This window comes from Mustela nigripes, chromosome 8 (assembly GCF_022355385.1).
Source record: "Mustela nigripes isolate SB6536 chromosome 8, MUSNIG.SB6536, whole genome shotgun sequence".
In the NCBI taxonomy this organism is placed as follows: domain Eukaryota; kingdom Metazoa; phylum Chordata; class Mammalia; order Carnivora; family Mustelidae; genus Mustela; species Mustela nigripes.
Window position 1 is genome coordinate 36,623,483 of NC_081564.1, and position 14,764 is coordinate 36,638,246.

The 14,764-nt window shown below is 35.2% G+C and overlaps 1 protein-coding gene across 2 annotated transcripts in view; it reads left to right on the forward strand.

The window, feature by feature from the left end:
- The window catches only part of L3MBTL4 (L3MBTL histone methyl-lysine binding protein 4), a 453,622-nt gene that overhangs the window by 248,330 nt on the left and 190,528 nt on the right, over positions 1–14,764 (forward strand). For both annotated transcript variants that reach the window (XM_059409232.1, XM_059409233.1), the window contains exon 13: positions 12,616–12,730. In XM_059409232.1, the coding sequence (XP_059265215.1) occupies positions 12,616–12,730 (115 nt within the window). The remainder of the gene's footprint in view (positions 1–12,615; positions 12,731–14,764) is intronic.

Consider the following 14,764-nt stretch of genomic DNA (forward strand, 5'->3'; position numbering starts at 1 on the left):
TAAAGTAGACAGCATGCAAGAATAGCAGGACAATATAAGCAGAGAGAAGGAAATCCTAAGAAAGAACTAAAAGAAAATGCTAGAGATAAACAACACTGTAGCAAAAAGGTAGAAGGCTTTTTTTTTTAAAGATTTTATTTATTTATTTGATAGAGAGAAATCACAAGTAGATGGAGAGGCAGACAGAGAGAGAGAGGGGAAGAGAGAGGGGAAGCAGGCTCCCTGCTGAGCAGAGAGCCCGATGCGGGACTCGACCCCAGGACCCTGAGATCATGACCTGAGCCGAAGGCAGCGGCTTAACCCACTGAGCCACCCAGGTGCCCCTGTAGAAGGCTTTTGATGGGCTTCTTAGACTGGTCAATTCTGAGGAAAGTACCTCTGTCCTAGAAGGTGTCTCAATAGAAATTTCTAAAACTGAAAAATGAAGAGAAAAAAGGAAAAAAACAGAATATCCAGAGACTGTGGGACAACTACAAAAAGAGTAAAATATATGTAATGAGAATACCAAAAGGAGAAAAAAAAGAGGAACAGTAGAAATATTTGAAAAATAAGGATTGAGAATTTCCCTATATTATTGTTGAACACCAGTCCACATATTGAGGAAACAGAGAGAACATCAAGCTGGATAAATGCCAAAAAACTATACCAGGGTGTACCACCTTGAAAACTATAGAATATAAAAGATAAAGTCCTAAAAGAAGCCAGGGAAGGGGGTTGTTGTACCAGTAGAGGAACCAAGGTGGGAATTGTATCTGTCTTCATCTCAGAAACCAGGCAAGAAAGAAGAGAATGGAGTGAAATATTTAAAATGTTGAGAGAATAACCCTCACCAACCTAGAATTCTGTACCCTGCATAATTATCGTAAAAAAAGTGAAGGAAAAATAAGGACTTTTCAAGACAAAAATTGAAGGAATTGTTGCCAGTAAGTCTGTCTTCCAAGAATGTTAGAAGAAATTCTTTTGAGAGAAGGGAAATTAAATAGGAAGAAACTTGGCTCTACACAAAGAAAGAGTATTGAAGGAATAAATGAAGGGAAAGTGAAAACTTATTTTTATTCTTGATATAACACACAATAATAATTAAATTACAGTTAATTCTAAATAATAAGAGCAACAATGTTTCTATTATATTTATTTATATATATTATAGGTATATGTTTATATGTATATGTTTATGTATACTTATATATGTTCACTGAATGACAGGAGTGATATCAGAGGCAGGAGAAAGGAATTAATATTATTTTATGAGTGAAAAGGTATGGTATTATTTGAAAGTATACTTTAATTAGTTGTAAATGTATATTGTAAAGTGTAGGTTAACCACTAAAAGAAGGGTTTTTTTTTTTAAAAAGTATAATTGATGTGCTAATAATGGAAAAATAGAATCATAAAATACACATTCAGAACCATGAAAGCAGAAAAAAAGTAGAACACAAGAATGGAAACAGAGAAAAAGGACAGTGAATATGGTAGATTTTAATCCAACTATGTATATTGGTAATTATTTTGAATTTCAATTGAATGAATGCACCAGCTAAGACAAAGATTGTCAGACTATATAAAAATACATGATCCAACTATATGTTATCTCCATGGAACCCACTTTAAATATAAAGATATATAAATATAAAGATACATATAGATTAAAAGTAAAATGAAGGATAAAAATAGACTCTGCTAATACTAGTGAAAAAAAAATATCAGGAGTAGCTATATTAATTATAAGCAGAGCTGACTTCAAAGTAAGGAAAGTTATTTGGGATAAAGAAGGACAGTAGATAATGACGAAGTGGTCAGTTCTCTAAAAAATAATTCTTATTTTTTTAAAAAAGATTTTATTTGTTTATTTGACAGAGAGAGAGGGATCACAAGTTGGCAGAGCAACAGGCAGAGAGAATGGGGAAAGCAGGCTTCCTGCTGAGCAGAGAGCCCGATGTGGGTCTCTTTCCGAGGACCCTGAGATCATGACCTGAGCTGAAGGCAGAGGCTTAACCCACTCAGCCACCCAGGCGTCCCCCAAAATAATTCTTATGTACCTAAGAATAGATCATCAAACTACATGAGGTAAAAACTGATAGACTTGCAAAGAGAAATAGATGAATCACTCACAACTGGAGACCTCAGCACCCCTCTCTTAAGAAGTGGGCAGATCCAGCAGGCAGAAAATCAGTAAGGATCTAGTTGAACTCAACAAAACCATCACTCAACTATATAGACTCTCTTATCCAACAACAGAAGAATACTCATTCTTCTCAGACTTAACATGGAACATTCATCAAGACTGACCACATTCTGACTCATAAAACACATCTTAATAGATTTTTAAAAGCATATAAAACATACAGTGTCTGCTCTCAGACCACAATGGAATTATAATAAAAAACAGAAAGATAATTAGGAAACCCCAAAATACATGGATATTAAATAACACATTCTAATTAACACATGGTTCAAAGAAGAAATATTAAGAGAAAGTAAAAAAAATATTTTGAACTAATTAAAAGTATCAAAATATATGTTTATAAAAAATAAAAAATTAATAAAAAAAGAAAAATATATAAAAAATTGTGGGATGCCTCAAAAGCAGTGTTTAGAGGGAAATTTATAGCATTGAATGCATGTATCAGAAAATAAGAAAGATCTAAATCAGTAATCTAAATTTCCACCTTAGGAAAATAGAGAAGAGTAAATTAAATCCAAAGTAAGCAGAAGAAAATAAATAAGAAGAATTAGAGCAAAAGTCAGTGAAATTGAAAACAGAAAATCAGTAGAGATCCAGTAAGCCAAAGTCTGGTTCTTCAAGATCAATAAAGTTGATAACCCTCTAACCAGGCTGACTAAAAAAATATAGAGAGGACACCAGTTACTAACATTAGAAACAAAAGCAGAGACATCACTGTGGATCCTCTGAATGTTAAAAGGGTAATAAAGAAATACTGTAAGCAACACTGCCCACAGATTTGATAATCTAGGTGAAGTGGACCAATTCTTTAAAAGACACAGTCTGCCAGAACTCACACAAGAAAACATAGACAATCTGAATAGACCTTTGTATATTAAGCAAATTGAGTCAGAAATTAATAATCTCCCAAAAGAGAAATCACCAGGCCCAGATGGTTTAACTGGTAAATTCTATCAGACATTTAGGGAAGAAATTATACCAATTTTCTATAATCGTTTTTTAGATGGTAGAAGGAGAAGAAATACTTTCTAATTCATTCTGTGAGGCCAGAATTAACCCTAAATTCAAAGCCACACAAGAACATTACTAGAAAAGGAAACTATCTGCCATGAACAGGGATGCAAATATCCTCAACAAAATATTCACACATCAAATCCAGAAACATATAAAATGAATTATACACCATGACCAAGTAGGATTTATGCATGATAGGCAAGGCTGGTTCAATATCCAAAAATTAATATATTCCATCATATCAACAGGCTAAAAAAATGACATAATCCTATCAATAAATGAAAAAAATTTGGTAAAACCCAACATATATTCATAATAAATACATATATCCTTTATGCATGTAATTTAGAACTGGCCACTAGTAAAATTGATGTTGTACTAATAAATATAAGGATGGATAGAAAAAATATGTAACTCACCCATGGCTTCAAAAATTTAGAAATAGTGCTCATGATACATTCAGTTCATAAGTACAGCTGCAAGTATGTATTTTTGCTGATACAACCGATATAGATATGATAGTCATTGCATAAATTTTTATGCCTTATATTGTTTGTTGTGTTATTCAGTGTTCCCTATATAAATGTACAGTAAATTCTTGTCAGTGATAATATGGGAATTTAAACTAACTGGTGCAGTTTTTTTCATATTATAATCAGAGTTGTGTAATATTTCCCCTTTGCCATTATTTTTTGGGGGGATTATCTATTTAAAAAAGTCATCTTTAGACTACCAAAGGTAATTACGTGTTTTGGCTTACCTGGGATAATCTGGGATTATATGTGTTGTAATTGTGAATTCAGTAGTGCTCTCTCTCTTATGCTCTAAAATGTCCCATTTGGACAGTAAATCCTGTGGTCCCTCAAAATATAACCAGCTTTTCTTCTCTTTCACATGCCTTATGTCCCACTATTCATATTTAGAAACACTACCTTCCTGTAATGTGAGCGGCTAACCTCCTTTTTGTGTTGGTGGTTTGTAAATAATGAGTATGAAGAATTTGTAGTTTAGTAGAAAACCCTTGATGATTTGCTAGCAGATCCAAAGTGGGAATTTGGGATGTCTGGGAATTCGGGATGTCAGGACAAATGGAGAGTGCTTGTTGAAGCAGTGTCCACTAGGGCCGGTGTCCTGAACAGAAGAGGAAGGGAGCACAGGTTATTCTAATGAATAACCAGAAAGGAAATGGCCTTTATTTTCATGATGGACATGTAGCATATGTCACTTCAGTGCTTAACACATTTCAAATCTTCCAACAGAGCTTATAAAGATATTTATGTTAGTTACCACCATAAACTGATTTTGAGGTTGTGTGTCCTCACACTGCTTCTGGAGGAGGTTTTCCTTCCTAAGATACTATCCACGGACCTGTGGCTGTGGGGCCCTGAATGTGGCTACAGTTATGCCTAACTCTGAGGAACTATTTAGATTTCTTCACAAGAATTAAAGCCCTGGGAATTCTATTGGAAATTTGGCATTTTTATTTCTTGTGGGAATCTTATGGGGAAAATATATTTTATGGGAAAACTAATTGTATTTGTTATAACAGTAACCATAGAAAGAAATGGAAACTTATGTAGACATATTTATCACAGATGGAAATATCACAGTTGAATGTCTTCAACATTAGGCCTTCAACCAAATCCCTCTTGGATTGGTTTCTTACAGAATTAAAAAAAAGATTTGTGATGATTTAAAAAAATAAGTTATTCTTCATTGCTTTAGATATAAGTGAGTTTAGTGGCAAGTTCAGTTGATTAACAACCTTGTTGCCATGGGGATACCCTAAGGAAGCATTTTAAAAAGCTTTATCCAAAAACCACCTTTAGCAGATAATCTAGGATGTGATGTGTGGTTAAAAAAAAAAAAATACAATTTCCAGGCATTGTTCCTGACATTCCCTATACCCTGAATTAGAGTTCTGGTAGGGCAGGAGAGAGTTGGTATTTTGCTAACTGAATTTTGAAAACCACTGTCCAAGAAATATGCTGAATTTGGGTCATGGCCTTAAAAAATGACATGTATTTTAGAAGAACTATTGTAAAGCTGTTAATTTTTCTATTTCATGATTACATGTCTTTCTTTTTATAATACTTATTATAGGAATGTACTAAAAGGAAGATGAAAGCAATTGTATTTGTAAAAGAGCAGATGGGTTTAGGGAGAGTTTAGCAGGGCAAGGGAATTGAAGTAATTTACTAAGAGTGGGTATGGAAGCTCTGGAAAGGACCGTAGGTAGGGGCTGCCAGTCCCAATACTACTGAACAGCAGTTGAGGCTCATGGTCAGGAGGATGAGTGAGGGTTTCATATCACAAACAAGGACTGGAAATGCTGGGTGTAATTCCTTATCCCTATGGATCTCATTGGCTTCTTATGTAAAATGGAAGTAGTAATGTATGAGACTAATTTTAAAAGTCTACATACTTGTCTGTTATAACATCTTTTCTTCATGTTCCCTTCCTCTCTGTTCTTGCCTGGATAGACCCCTGAACAGACTGGCTTGGTGTAGATAGAATTAATGTTGATTAATGTTGAATGTTGAATGTGCAAAAGTATGCGTAGTTCTGGACTGCAGTCCTGTATTCTTCCATGCTATTTTGTTTTCAGTATGAAAATTCCTTTTTATACTTTAAAAATACAATTTACCTCTGCTACAGTAGATTCTTAGGTATAGTAGTCCCAAATATCCTCACAATTTATATTCTTCTGTTGTTCTCTCAAGAAATTGTTCTCAGCTGAAGCCTAGTTTTGCTGTTTACTAGGGTGGGATCTCAGCGAACTTCTTTGAAGTCTCCTTTCCAGAATCTACGAAAACAACATATTGTAGACATTAAGTGATGATGTATATATTTTACAGCTGTGTCTGGAATATATAAGCATACAATAAAAGTGAGTCCCCTGCCATATCCAGTGCTCTTGCACTTAGATGATGGTGGTATTTTTGTGAAGGTGTGATGTGAGCTTGCTTCTCCTACGGAGGAACTTAGGTCTAGACTCAGCACTCTTTCTGCACCCCCCGCACCATGCAACAACAGATGTCTGCATCACAGGAAGTGAGGTTTACTATTGCCTTATTAGCACCAATAGTTATGAGTAATAAATATCAGTAAAAATATATGAAAACTCAGTTTTTCTTTCTAGAATAAAATGGAAGGTTAAGTCTAGTTAACTGAAAATGTATTCAGTTAAAGCAAGAAGAGTTCAGGTACAGTGAAGCCTCTTTCTGAATAAATTAACATCATCTACATGCTTATAATTTGTTTGCCATAGGCTTTTAAAATAGATTAGAAGCCTCTGACAATAAAATACACATATCCAATAAGCTCATTAAAGTGGAAATTACAAATTTAAAAACCATATAGCAGAAGCAAAGAAGCATAGTAATATCAGTTAGGCTAGTAAAATTGCTGTGATTGAGCATTAAATTTAGCTTCCAGTGTTCCTAGACAAAAAACTGTTTATTTTCCAGCTGCCGTAAGGCACAGTGAGAAGTGATGGTTACTGCTGTGTACCTCATTCCACTGATGGCTTTTTGATGTCTGAGAGTGTGTAAGTCATGGTGCTAATGTCATGGCAGCATCGAAGATGGCTGAAGCATATTGGTAAGGCTGGAGGGCTGAGGGGCAGTAATGATAAGGCAAAATGAGAAAGTCTATGTCAGATATAATTGGCAACTTTGGATTTACATTAAGGCATATGGCCTTGTTTTTTAATATACTGATCTAATTCTTAAATGTCCAAGTTATTTTACCAATCATTGAGACTGTTTGGTTCAATTATCTGACTTTTACCAAATTAAGATTGTTTGATTCAATTAGCCAACTTTTGTTTTCCAGTTTATCAAAACCTGAGGTAGAAGTATCCATGTGTTTACTCAGCTTTATATAAACCCAAATATATAAAATTCATAAATGCATGAAATGGAGGTGATTTGATTTCAAAATAATTCTTTCCTTTATGAAAGAACTCTGTAAATATTCTTAAAATGCCAATCTCCTTTATTAACTTGACCATCTGGTTAGAATTCTTAAAATTGGATTTTCAACTCCAGAGATATGAAGATCCACAGATATGAAAATATCTTTCATAAAGATGTATATGGGTCAGATTTTGGTTATATATTCCAAGTTTAGATGGCCCTTGTGGGGGAGTGGAGCCTTGAATCTTTGGATTAGGAAGGGCTCTTTTTAATCCCCATGGTTTCATTGTGAGTGATTACATACAGCACTGGAAAGGGTAATTTAATATTTCTTAATGAAAGTAAGAGAAAAAATTGAACAAAGTACTTAAAAACATTGTATCTGCTTTCAAACTTTTTTAAAAAAGATATTGTCATTTTAGTTTTCCCGTTTTAGACCTGAATTACACAGTAGGATTCCCAAGTCCAGATACAATAGCAGGAATAGAGAGACCTGACTCCTTGCAGCAAGATTTGCCCTGTCTTGTTTGTGCTTAGAGGTCGTGGTCTTGCTTCTGAAACATAAACAGTTGCACTGTAAACTGAAAAGAGAAGGACATTGAAAGTCAGAGCAAATCTTAAAATTTGAGAAAACTTTCTATTTTTCCTTATCTCCATTTTACATAATTTCTGCTGTTAAATTCAGAGCAACAGGCATCATTATTTTATTTGTTTATTTGTATGTTATATTAGTCACCATACAGTACATTAGTTTTTGATGTCGTGTTCCGTGATTCACTGTTTGTGTATAACACCCAGCATTCCATTCTTGAAAGGAGAGCCAGTTTTTGTCACAACTAAATATTTAGTTGTCTGGTACTGACAGTATTATGCAGTTTAGCTATGTCCAGAGTGCTGATATGTCACAATATATAAATATAGTAAAAGATCAGAGTAGCCCCATTTGATATCAGCTGCATGTAGAAATATTTTTAATAAGATAACTTTATGGACTTATAATTACAAAGGATAAAAGGTTACAGATTTTATGTATGGATTTTGATGACTTGAGAAATGTACATCCTGTATAACTACCCTCCCCATCAAAATTTGACAGCTATCCAAAGCCACAGAAGGTTCCTTTTGTGCCCCATTGGAGGCAGTTCTGCCCCCCACCTTCTCCCAGACAAACGTGGATCTGATTTCTGTGGCTGTTCTCAAATTTCATATAAATGGAACAATACAATGTGCATTCTTTTGTGTCTGCCTTCTTTCTTTATATGAGGTCTGTTTGATTGATGCATGATTGTGCATGTATAACAGACTGTCCCTTTCTGTTGGTGACTACTATTCATCTTATGCCCATACTACACTTGCTTGTGAATAGATGTTCATCTGCTGTTGGGCATTTGGGTGGTTTTCAGCTTTTGACATTTTGAATGAAATTGAAAGGAACATTTGTTTACAAATGTATTTTCATCATTTGGGTGGAATTGCCAGGAACCACAGAGTAAGAACATCTTAAATCTATAATAAAATAGCACAACATTTTCTAAAGTGATTGTATAATTTTCCAACCCTGCTAACATTGTATGAATGTTCTGGGAGCTCCACAGCCTCACCAATAATTGATGTTGTCAGTCATTTAATTTAAATCATACAAGTGGGTATGTGGTATGTCTCATTTTGGTCTCTTTGATAAATAGTGAAGTTGAGAATTTTTTTATTTACGTATTGACCATTCATGAACCTTTTCTTTCATAGAGCATGTTAAGTCTTTTGCTCATTTTTTATTGGGTTGTCAAGTCTTTTGTCACATACATATATTACAAATATCCTTGGCTTGGTTTTCCTTTTTATTAATGATGATTTTGAAGAATTTATTATGATTAAAATTGAGTTTATCAATTTGTCCTCTTTGGGTAATGCTACTTATATGTTAAGAAATTCCCTAATATCCCAGTATCATGAAGATTTTATCTTAAGTTTCATCCTTGAATTTGATTGTTTTAGCTTTTTTTTTAGGTCTGTGATCCATTTCAAATTAATTTTTATGTGGGAGGTGAGGTAGAATCAGCTAGCTAGTTTGGATTTTGTTCACATGTGGATATACACTTGATGTAGTATCATTTGCTGAAAATGCTGCTCTTTCCCTATTTAATAATCTTGTCATAGCCATTGAAAAGCAGTTGAATGTGTGTATATATATGTGCGTGTGTGTGTGTGCGCGTGTATGAATTGATAAAATCTTTTCTGTTCCAGTAATGTATTTACCTATCCTTAAGCCAAATGACACTGTCTTCATTACTGCCGCTTTATAGTAATTGTAGAAATCAGTTAAAATGGGTCTTTAAATTTGTTCATTTTTATTCCAAATTGTCATTCCACCTGATAATACTTACCTTTCACTTGAAATATTTCCTATAATATTTCTTGCAGTGCAAATCTGTAGGTGAATATTTTCTCAGGTTTTATTTATCTGAAAATTAATTATACTCCTTTTTGAGGGATTTTTTTGTAATATATAAAATCTCAGTTGACAGTTTATATCCATTACTACTTTAAAGATGTCATTTCATTGTCTTGTTGCCTTTTCTGTTTCTGATGTGAAGTTGGCTACATTCTTGTCATGTTCCCTGTATGTAGTATGTTATACTACTTTAGCTGCTTTCAAAGAATTTTCTTTTGTCTTTCATTTTTAGTGGTTTGTATTTATTTATCAAGATTTATTTATTTATTTGAGAGAGAGACAGGAGAGAGAGGAGGGGTAGAGGAGGAGGGAGAGAGAGAATCCACAAGCAGACTCCCTGCTGAGTACAGAGCCCTGACTCAGAGCTTAATTCCAGGATCTGGAGATCATGACCTGAGCCAAAACCAAAAGACAGGCACTTAACCAACTGAGCAACTCAGGCACCCCATTTTCCTTTGTACTTATGCTTGGTTTTGCTGTTCTTCTTAAGATTGTAAATTGGTTTTTTTTGACCAAAATAGGGAAATTTTGTTGATGTTATTTCTTCAACTTTTGTCTGCTTTGACCATTATTCCCACTCCATTGTCTGTCTTCTCCTTCTGGACTCTAAATACATGTCTGTTAGGCCATCTGATTCTATCTTACAAGTACCTGAGGCTCTGTTTATTTTCAAATTTTTTTATTGTGTATGCTTTAGTTTAATAATTGCTATGAATCTGTTTTAATGTTCACTTATTCATTTTTCTGCCATGTCTAATCTGTTATTAGCCTATTCAGAAACTTTTTATTTCTGCTTTTAAGTTCTAGAATTCTATTTGTTTCTGTCTTACAGTTTCCATTTCCTTGCTGAGATTCCCAATCTGTTCCCTCATCAGGACCATTTTTCCTTTAGGTCCTTAAACTTTAATAGCTACTTAATAGCTTTAATGGCTACTTAAAAAGTTCTTGTCTACTAATTACATCTGGGCCATCACAGGGTCTCTTTTTTAAAAAGTGAGTAAGGCTCACATTCACCTGTTTATTTGCATACTAAATACATTTATATTTTATGTTGGACATTATGAATGTTGCAGTGTTTGGATTTGGGAGAACTTGTTATGTCAGGCAGTTAATACTGATGGCTGTTCTTAAACTTGTTGAGGTTTGATTTTAGTCTTTTTTAGGGCTGGTCCAGAATACTCTAGGACATGGTTCTTACTGCAGAAGTATGGCCTTTTTGGTGTCTCAGTCAAATTCTCAAGGTGTTTTACGATCTCTGCACTCTGGTCTCTCCACTCTCCCAGTAGGTGTGACCTCTGCTATCTTCATTTTACTTGCAGCTCTGTATCAGATGTTCTCTTCTTCACTTCACCTCTCACCTTGTGTAGGTACAGTCCGGCCCCTGACCAAGGCCTTGCAAAAACAAAACAAAACAAAAACAAACAAACAAAACCCCAGAGATTTCTGGGGTCAGTTCTCTCTAGTGTTTGTCCTCCAGTTTCCTGCTGCTTCACCAGCACTGAACTGCAATGTGTATCTCCTCAACACAGCAAGACTGCCTTTTCTCCACCTCTGCTGCTCTCAAGAAATTGTCCACAGGCTAACAGTGTCACAGGGCTGACAGTTGTACTGAGGAATTCCATTTCTGCGGTGCCTATTAGCCAGTGTCTAAAAACAGCCATTTCCTGTGTTTTGTCCAGCTTTATAGTTGCTGCTGGGAAAGGCCAGTCTGTCTCAGCCAGAAGCCTACATGTGGTATAAATATGCTTTTGAAAGTTTTTCTTAAGATATTGGTTCTCAAACTTCAGCACATATTAGATTCATCTGGAGGACTGGTTTACACACAGATTGTTAGGCCCTGTTTTTTAGAGTGTCTGATTCAGTGGGTTGAGTTTGGGCCCAGCAATCTGAATTTCTAACATGTGCCAGGTGATGCAGGTACTGACAGTCTGGGAACCAAACTTGGAGAACCACATGTTTAGAAAGATGGACCTTGAGAAGAAGTGTTGGACTCTATTTGGGATTTACTATACACAATTTCATCTTTTTATCTTTTTTTTAGTCCTATGTCCTGTATAACAGACTTATGTTTCAGTTGGTTTATTATAATGCTTGCAATCTTGCTCTTTTTATAAAAATTATGATTTTCATAAATTGTGGGGTTTTTTTTTCATTGAATAAAGGATGCATCATTTAATTGATAGAAACAGAAAATATATAAGAGAGTAAGTAAGCTTATTAAACATTGTCATTCTTATATTTTTTTGCTTGCACAAATAATTTGGTTCATTCAGAGTGATAAGAAACTTACATAACATGGAGTTTGGTAAGTTTCAGAAACAAGTGTGTGATTTTTGTTTCAGAAATCAAGTTTCATTTTAATTATTCTTGGACCTGTGTGTGTGTATGTGAGTTATATGTATGTGTGTTTTGTAGGTAAGATGCAAAATAGTGATAACCATTTGCTGGATTGCTGGACTTGAGCCACATCTCTTCCTCAGGTTCCCTGAAATCTCACCCCATTTTTTATAGCTAGCAGGAGCACTGTTAATCCATCTACCTCAGCATATTCTGTCCTCTCTTTTACCCTCATTTTCAGTGGCTCTATCTCTCCTTGTTTGTCAGGATTTTGAAATTTATTGCTTTCTTTTATTCTCTCATATCCATGCATTTCCCAATAGTATAAGGCTGTACTGATGTCAAATTGATGACTCCTGTCCATGAAACTGACATGATTTTTTGCAATGGCAGCCAGGAGAGAAAGTGTCTTCCCACCAGCATTACAGTATTTATTACTTGGTTGGGAAAATTGATTGGTATTATCCCTTCAAATTCTAAACAATCTCTGACAGATTTTTTTTATTTACCAACTTTCATTTCTCAGAAAAATTGGTACAACAGCCTTTGGTGGTTAGATTAAAAGGCTCTTTGATGACACATTTTAAAATATTGTTCTAGTTGTAATGTATGATTATTATAATTGCAGTCTCAAATTCAGAGGTCTGTCTTCTAATATTTAGATATAGGCATAATGAAATACTAATTACTAAATATTAATTACTCAACAGGTTCATTTCGATGGCTGGGACCACAAATATGACTACTGGATGGATGCAGACAGCCCTGACATTCACCCAATTGGATGGTGTGATATAACAGGGCATCCACTGGAAATCCCATATCGTGAGTATTTTGCTCTTTGTTGTTGATTTTTAAATACTCAGCCTGAATTCTTACCTGAATGCTATTTTTTTCACGTCATTATAAGTATTTTATTTTATTATTATTATTTTTAAAGATTTTATTTATTTGACAGGGAGAGATCACATATAGGCAGAGGCAGGCAGAGAGAGAGAGGAGGAAGCAGGCTCCCCGCTGAGCACAAAGCCCAATGCGGGGCTTGATCCCAGGACCCTGGGATCATGACCTGAGCCGAAGGCAGAGGCTTTAACCCGCTGAGCCACCCAGGCGCCCCTATTATAAGTATTTTAAAAATAAATATCAGATAGGTGATTTGACTAATCAGTGTTATAGCTATGCTATAATCTAATTATTCAGTTAAGCCTCAAAGGAGATACTTTATAAAAGAAAAGTCATAATAATCATTAAAGAATTATTTTGATAGGTTGTCTAGAAGAATCTTTATTTTCTACATTTTAGTTTGGAAAACTTAACCCAGTCTAAATCCATCTAATTTGCACCAGACTTTTCGCCAAAGTGCATTTTGGTTTTTTAAACATTCCGTCTTAATTAATTTTTTATAGATTAAATTTCAAATAGTTTTAGAAGAAACAAATATTTTAAATTTCAGCAGTTATAAAAACTTTAGTTGAAAAAAGTCAGCTGTTAATGTTAGTATCTTCATTTCTTCTTCCTTTCCAGCTACTTAAAGTTAAGGAGGAAATTAACCACTCTAAATTTTAATGAGCCTTGAACCAAAATATCTTATTCTTTTGTCTGAAGGATTTCTTCCATCAGATTAGGCTGACATGACTAATAGCGGGTTCCAGACACATGTGCAGGCACTGCATTCTTTTGTTTGTTTTGTTCCCTCACTGCCTCTGTGGCTCTCCCGTTGGCTTCTTGGGATGAATCTAGCACTTTATTCTGTTAATGAGGCTGTCTTCCATTGAGCCAGCCCGATGATGCTTGAAGCGCAGCTCTAAAAGGACTAACAGCATCTTTGAAGTAATTCCTTGACTTCTTATAAAAGTGAGAAGAGGTCCTGACTTAATAATTCAACAGATATGTTTATCTTGTGGTAGGTGCTTCAAAAATGACAAAAAATCAGTAAGATACAGGTCCTTATGTAAGGTAGAGTGCATTAGCCAGCATGGCGTCTCTATATACAGAATGTAAAACCAGAGACCGTGGTCAGCCCTGTGTTGGAGGGATGCTGTTAGCATTTGTGCCTTGTGGGGTTTTCCTGATTTCACTCTTTACTCTGCCTGATTTCACTGCCCAATATGTCAAAGAGATGTTTCTCATTTTATGATAACTTCTCCTCTCCCTCATTGACAAGCACACATCCATCCTCATCACAGTAACATTCTCAAGGAGGAATAGTCTCTATGAAGGTGGGGATGGGTCAGTATTTCAGGGACAAGGACAGCTCTCTGCACTCCCTCTCACTCGTTGCCTGCTTCTTTGTGAAGCCGCTTAACTGGTTTCTGGAACAGAATGTCTCACAAGCATCCCAAAGTCTGTGGATCAAGCTGAACTTCATCCCAAACCAAAACCAAAACCAAAACAAAACAGACAAAAAAAACCCCACAAAACTTGCCTAGAAAGCTGTCCTTTCTACTGTAGTTCCTACTTGATTTCAAAGTTCTTACTTCTTTTGTATTTTTTATTATGTTATGTTAGTCACCATAAAGTATGTCATTAGTTTTTTTTTTTAATTTTTTATTTTTTATAAACATATATTTTTATCCCCAGGGGTACAGGTCTGTGAATCACCAGGTTTACACCCTTCACAGCACTCACCAAAGCACATACACTCCCCAATGTCCATAATCCCACCCCCTTCTCCCAACCCCCCTCCCCCCAGCAACCCTCAGTTTGTTTTGTGAGATTAAGAGTCACTTATGGTTTGTCTCCCTCCCAATCCCATCTTGTTTCATTGATTCTTCTCCTACCCACTTAAGCCCCCATGTTGCATCACCACTTCCTCATATCAGGGAGATCATATGATAGTTGTCTTTCGCTGCTTGACTT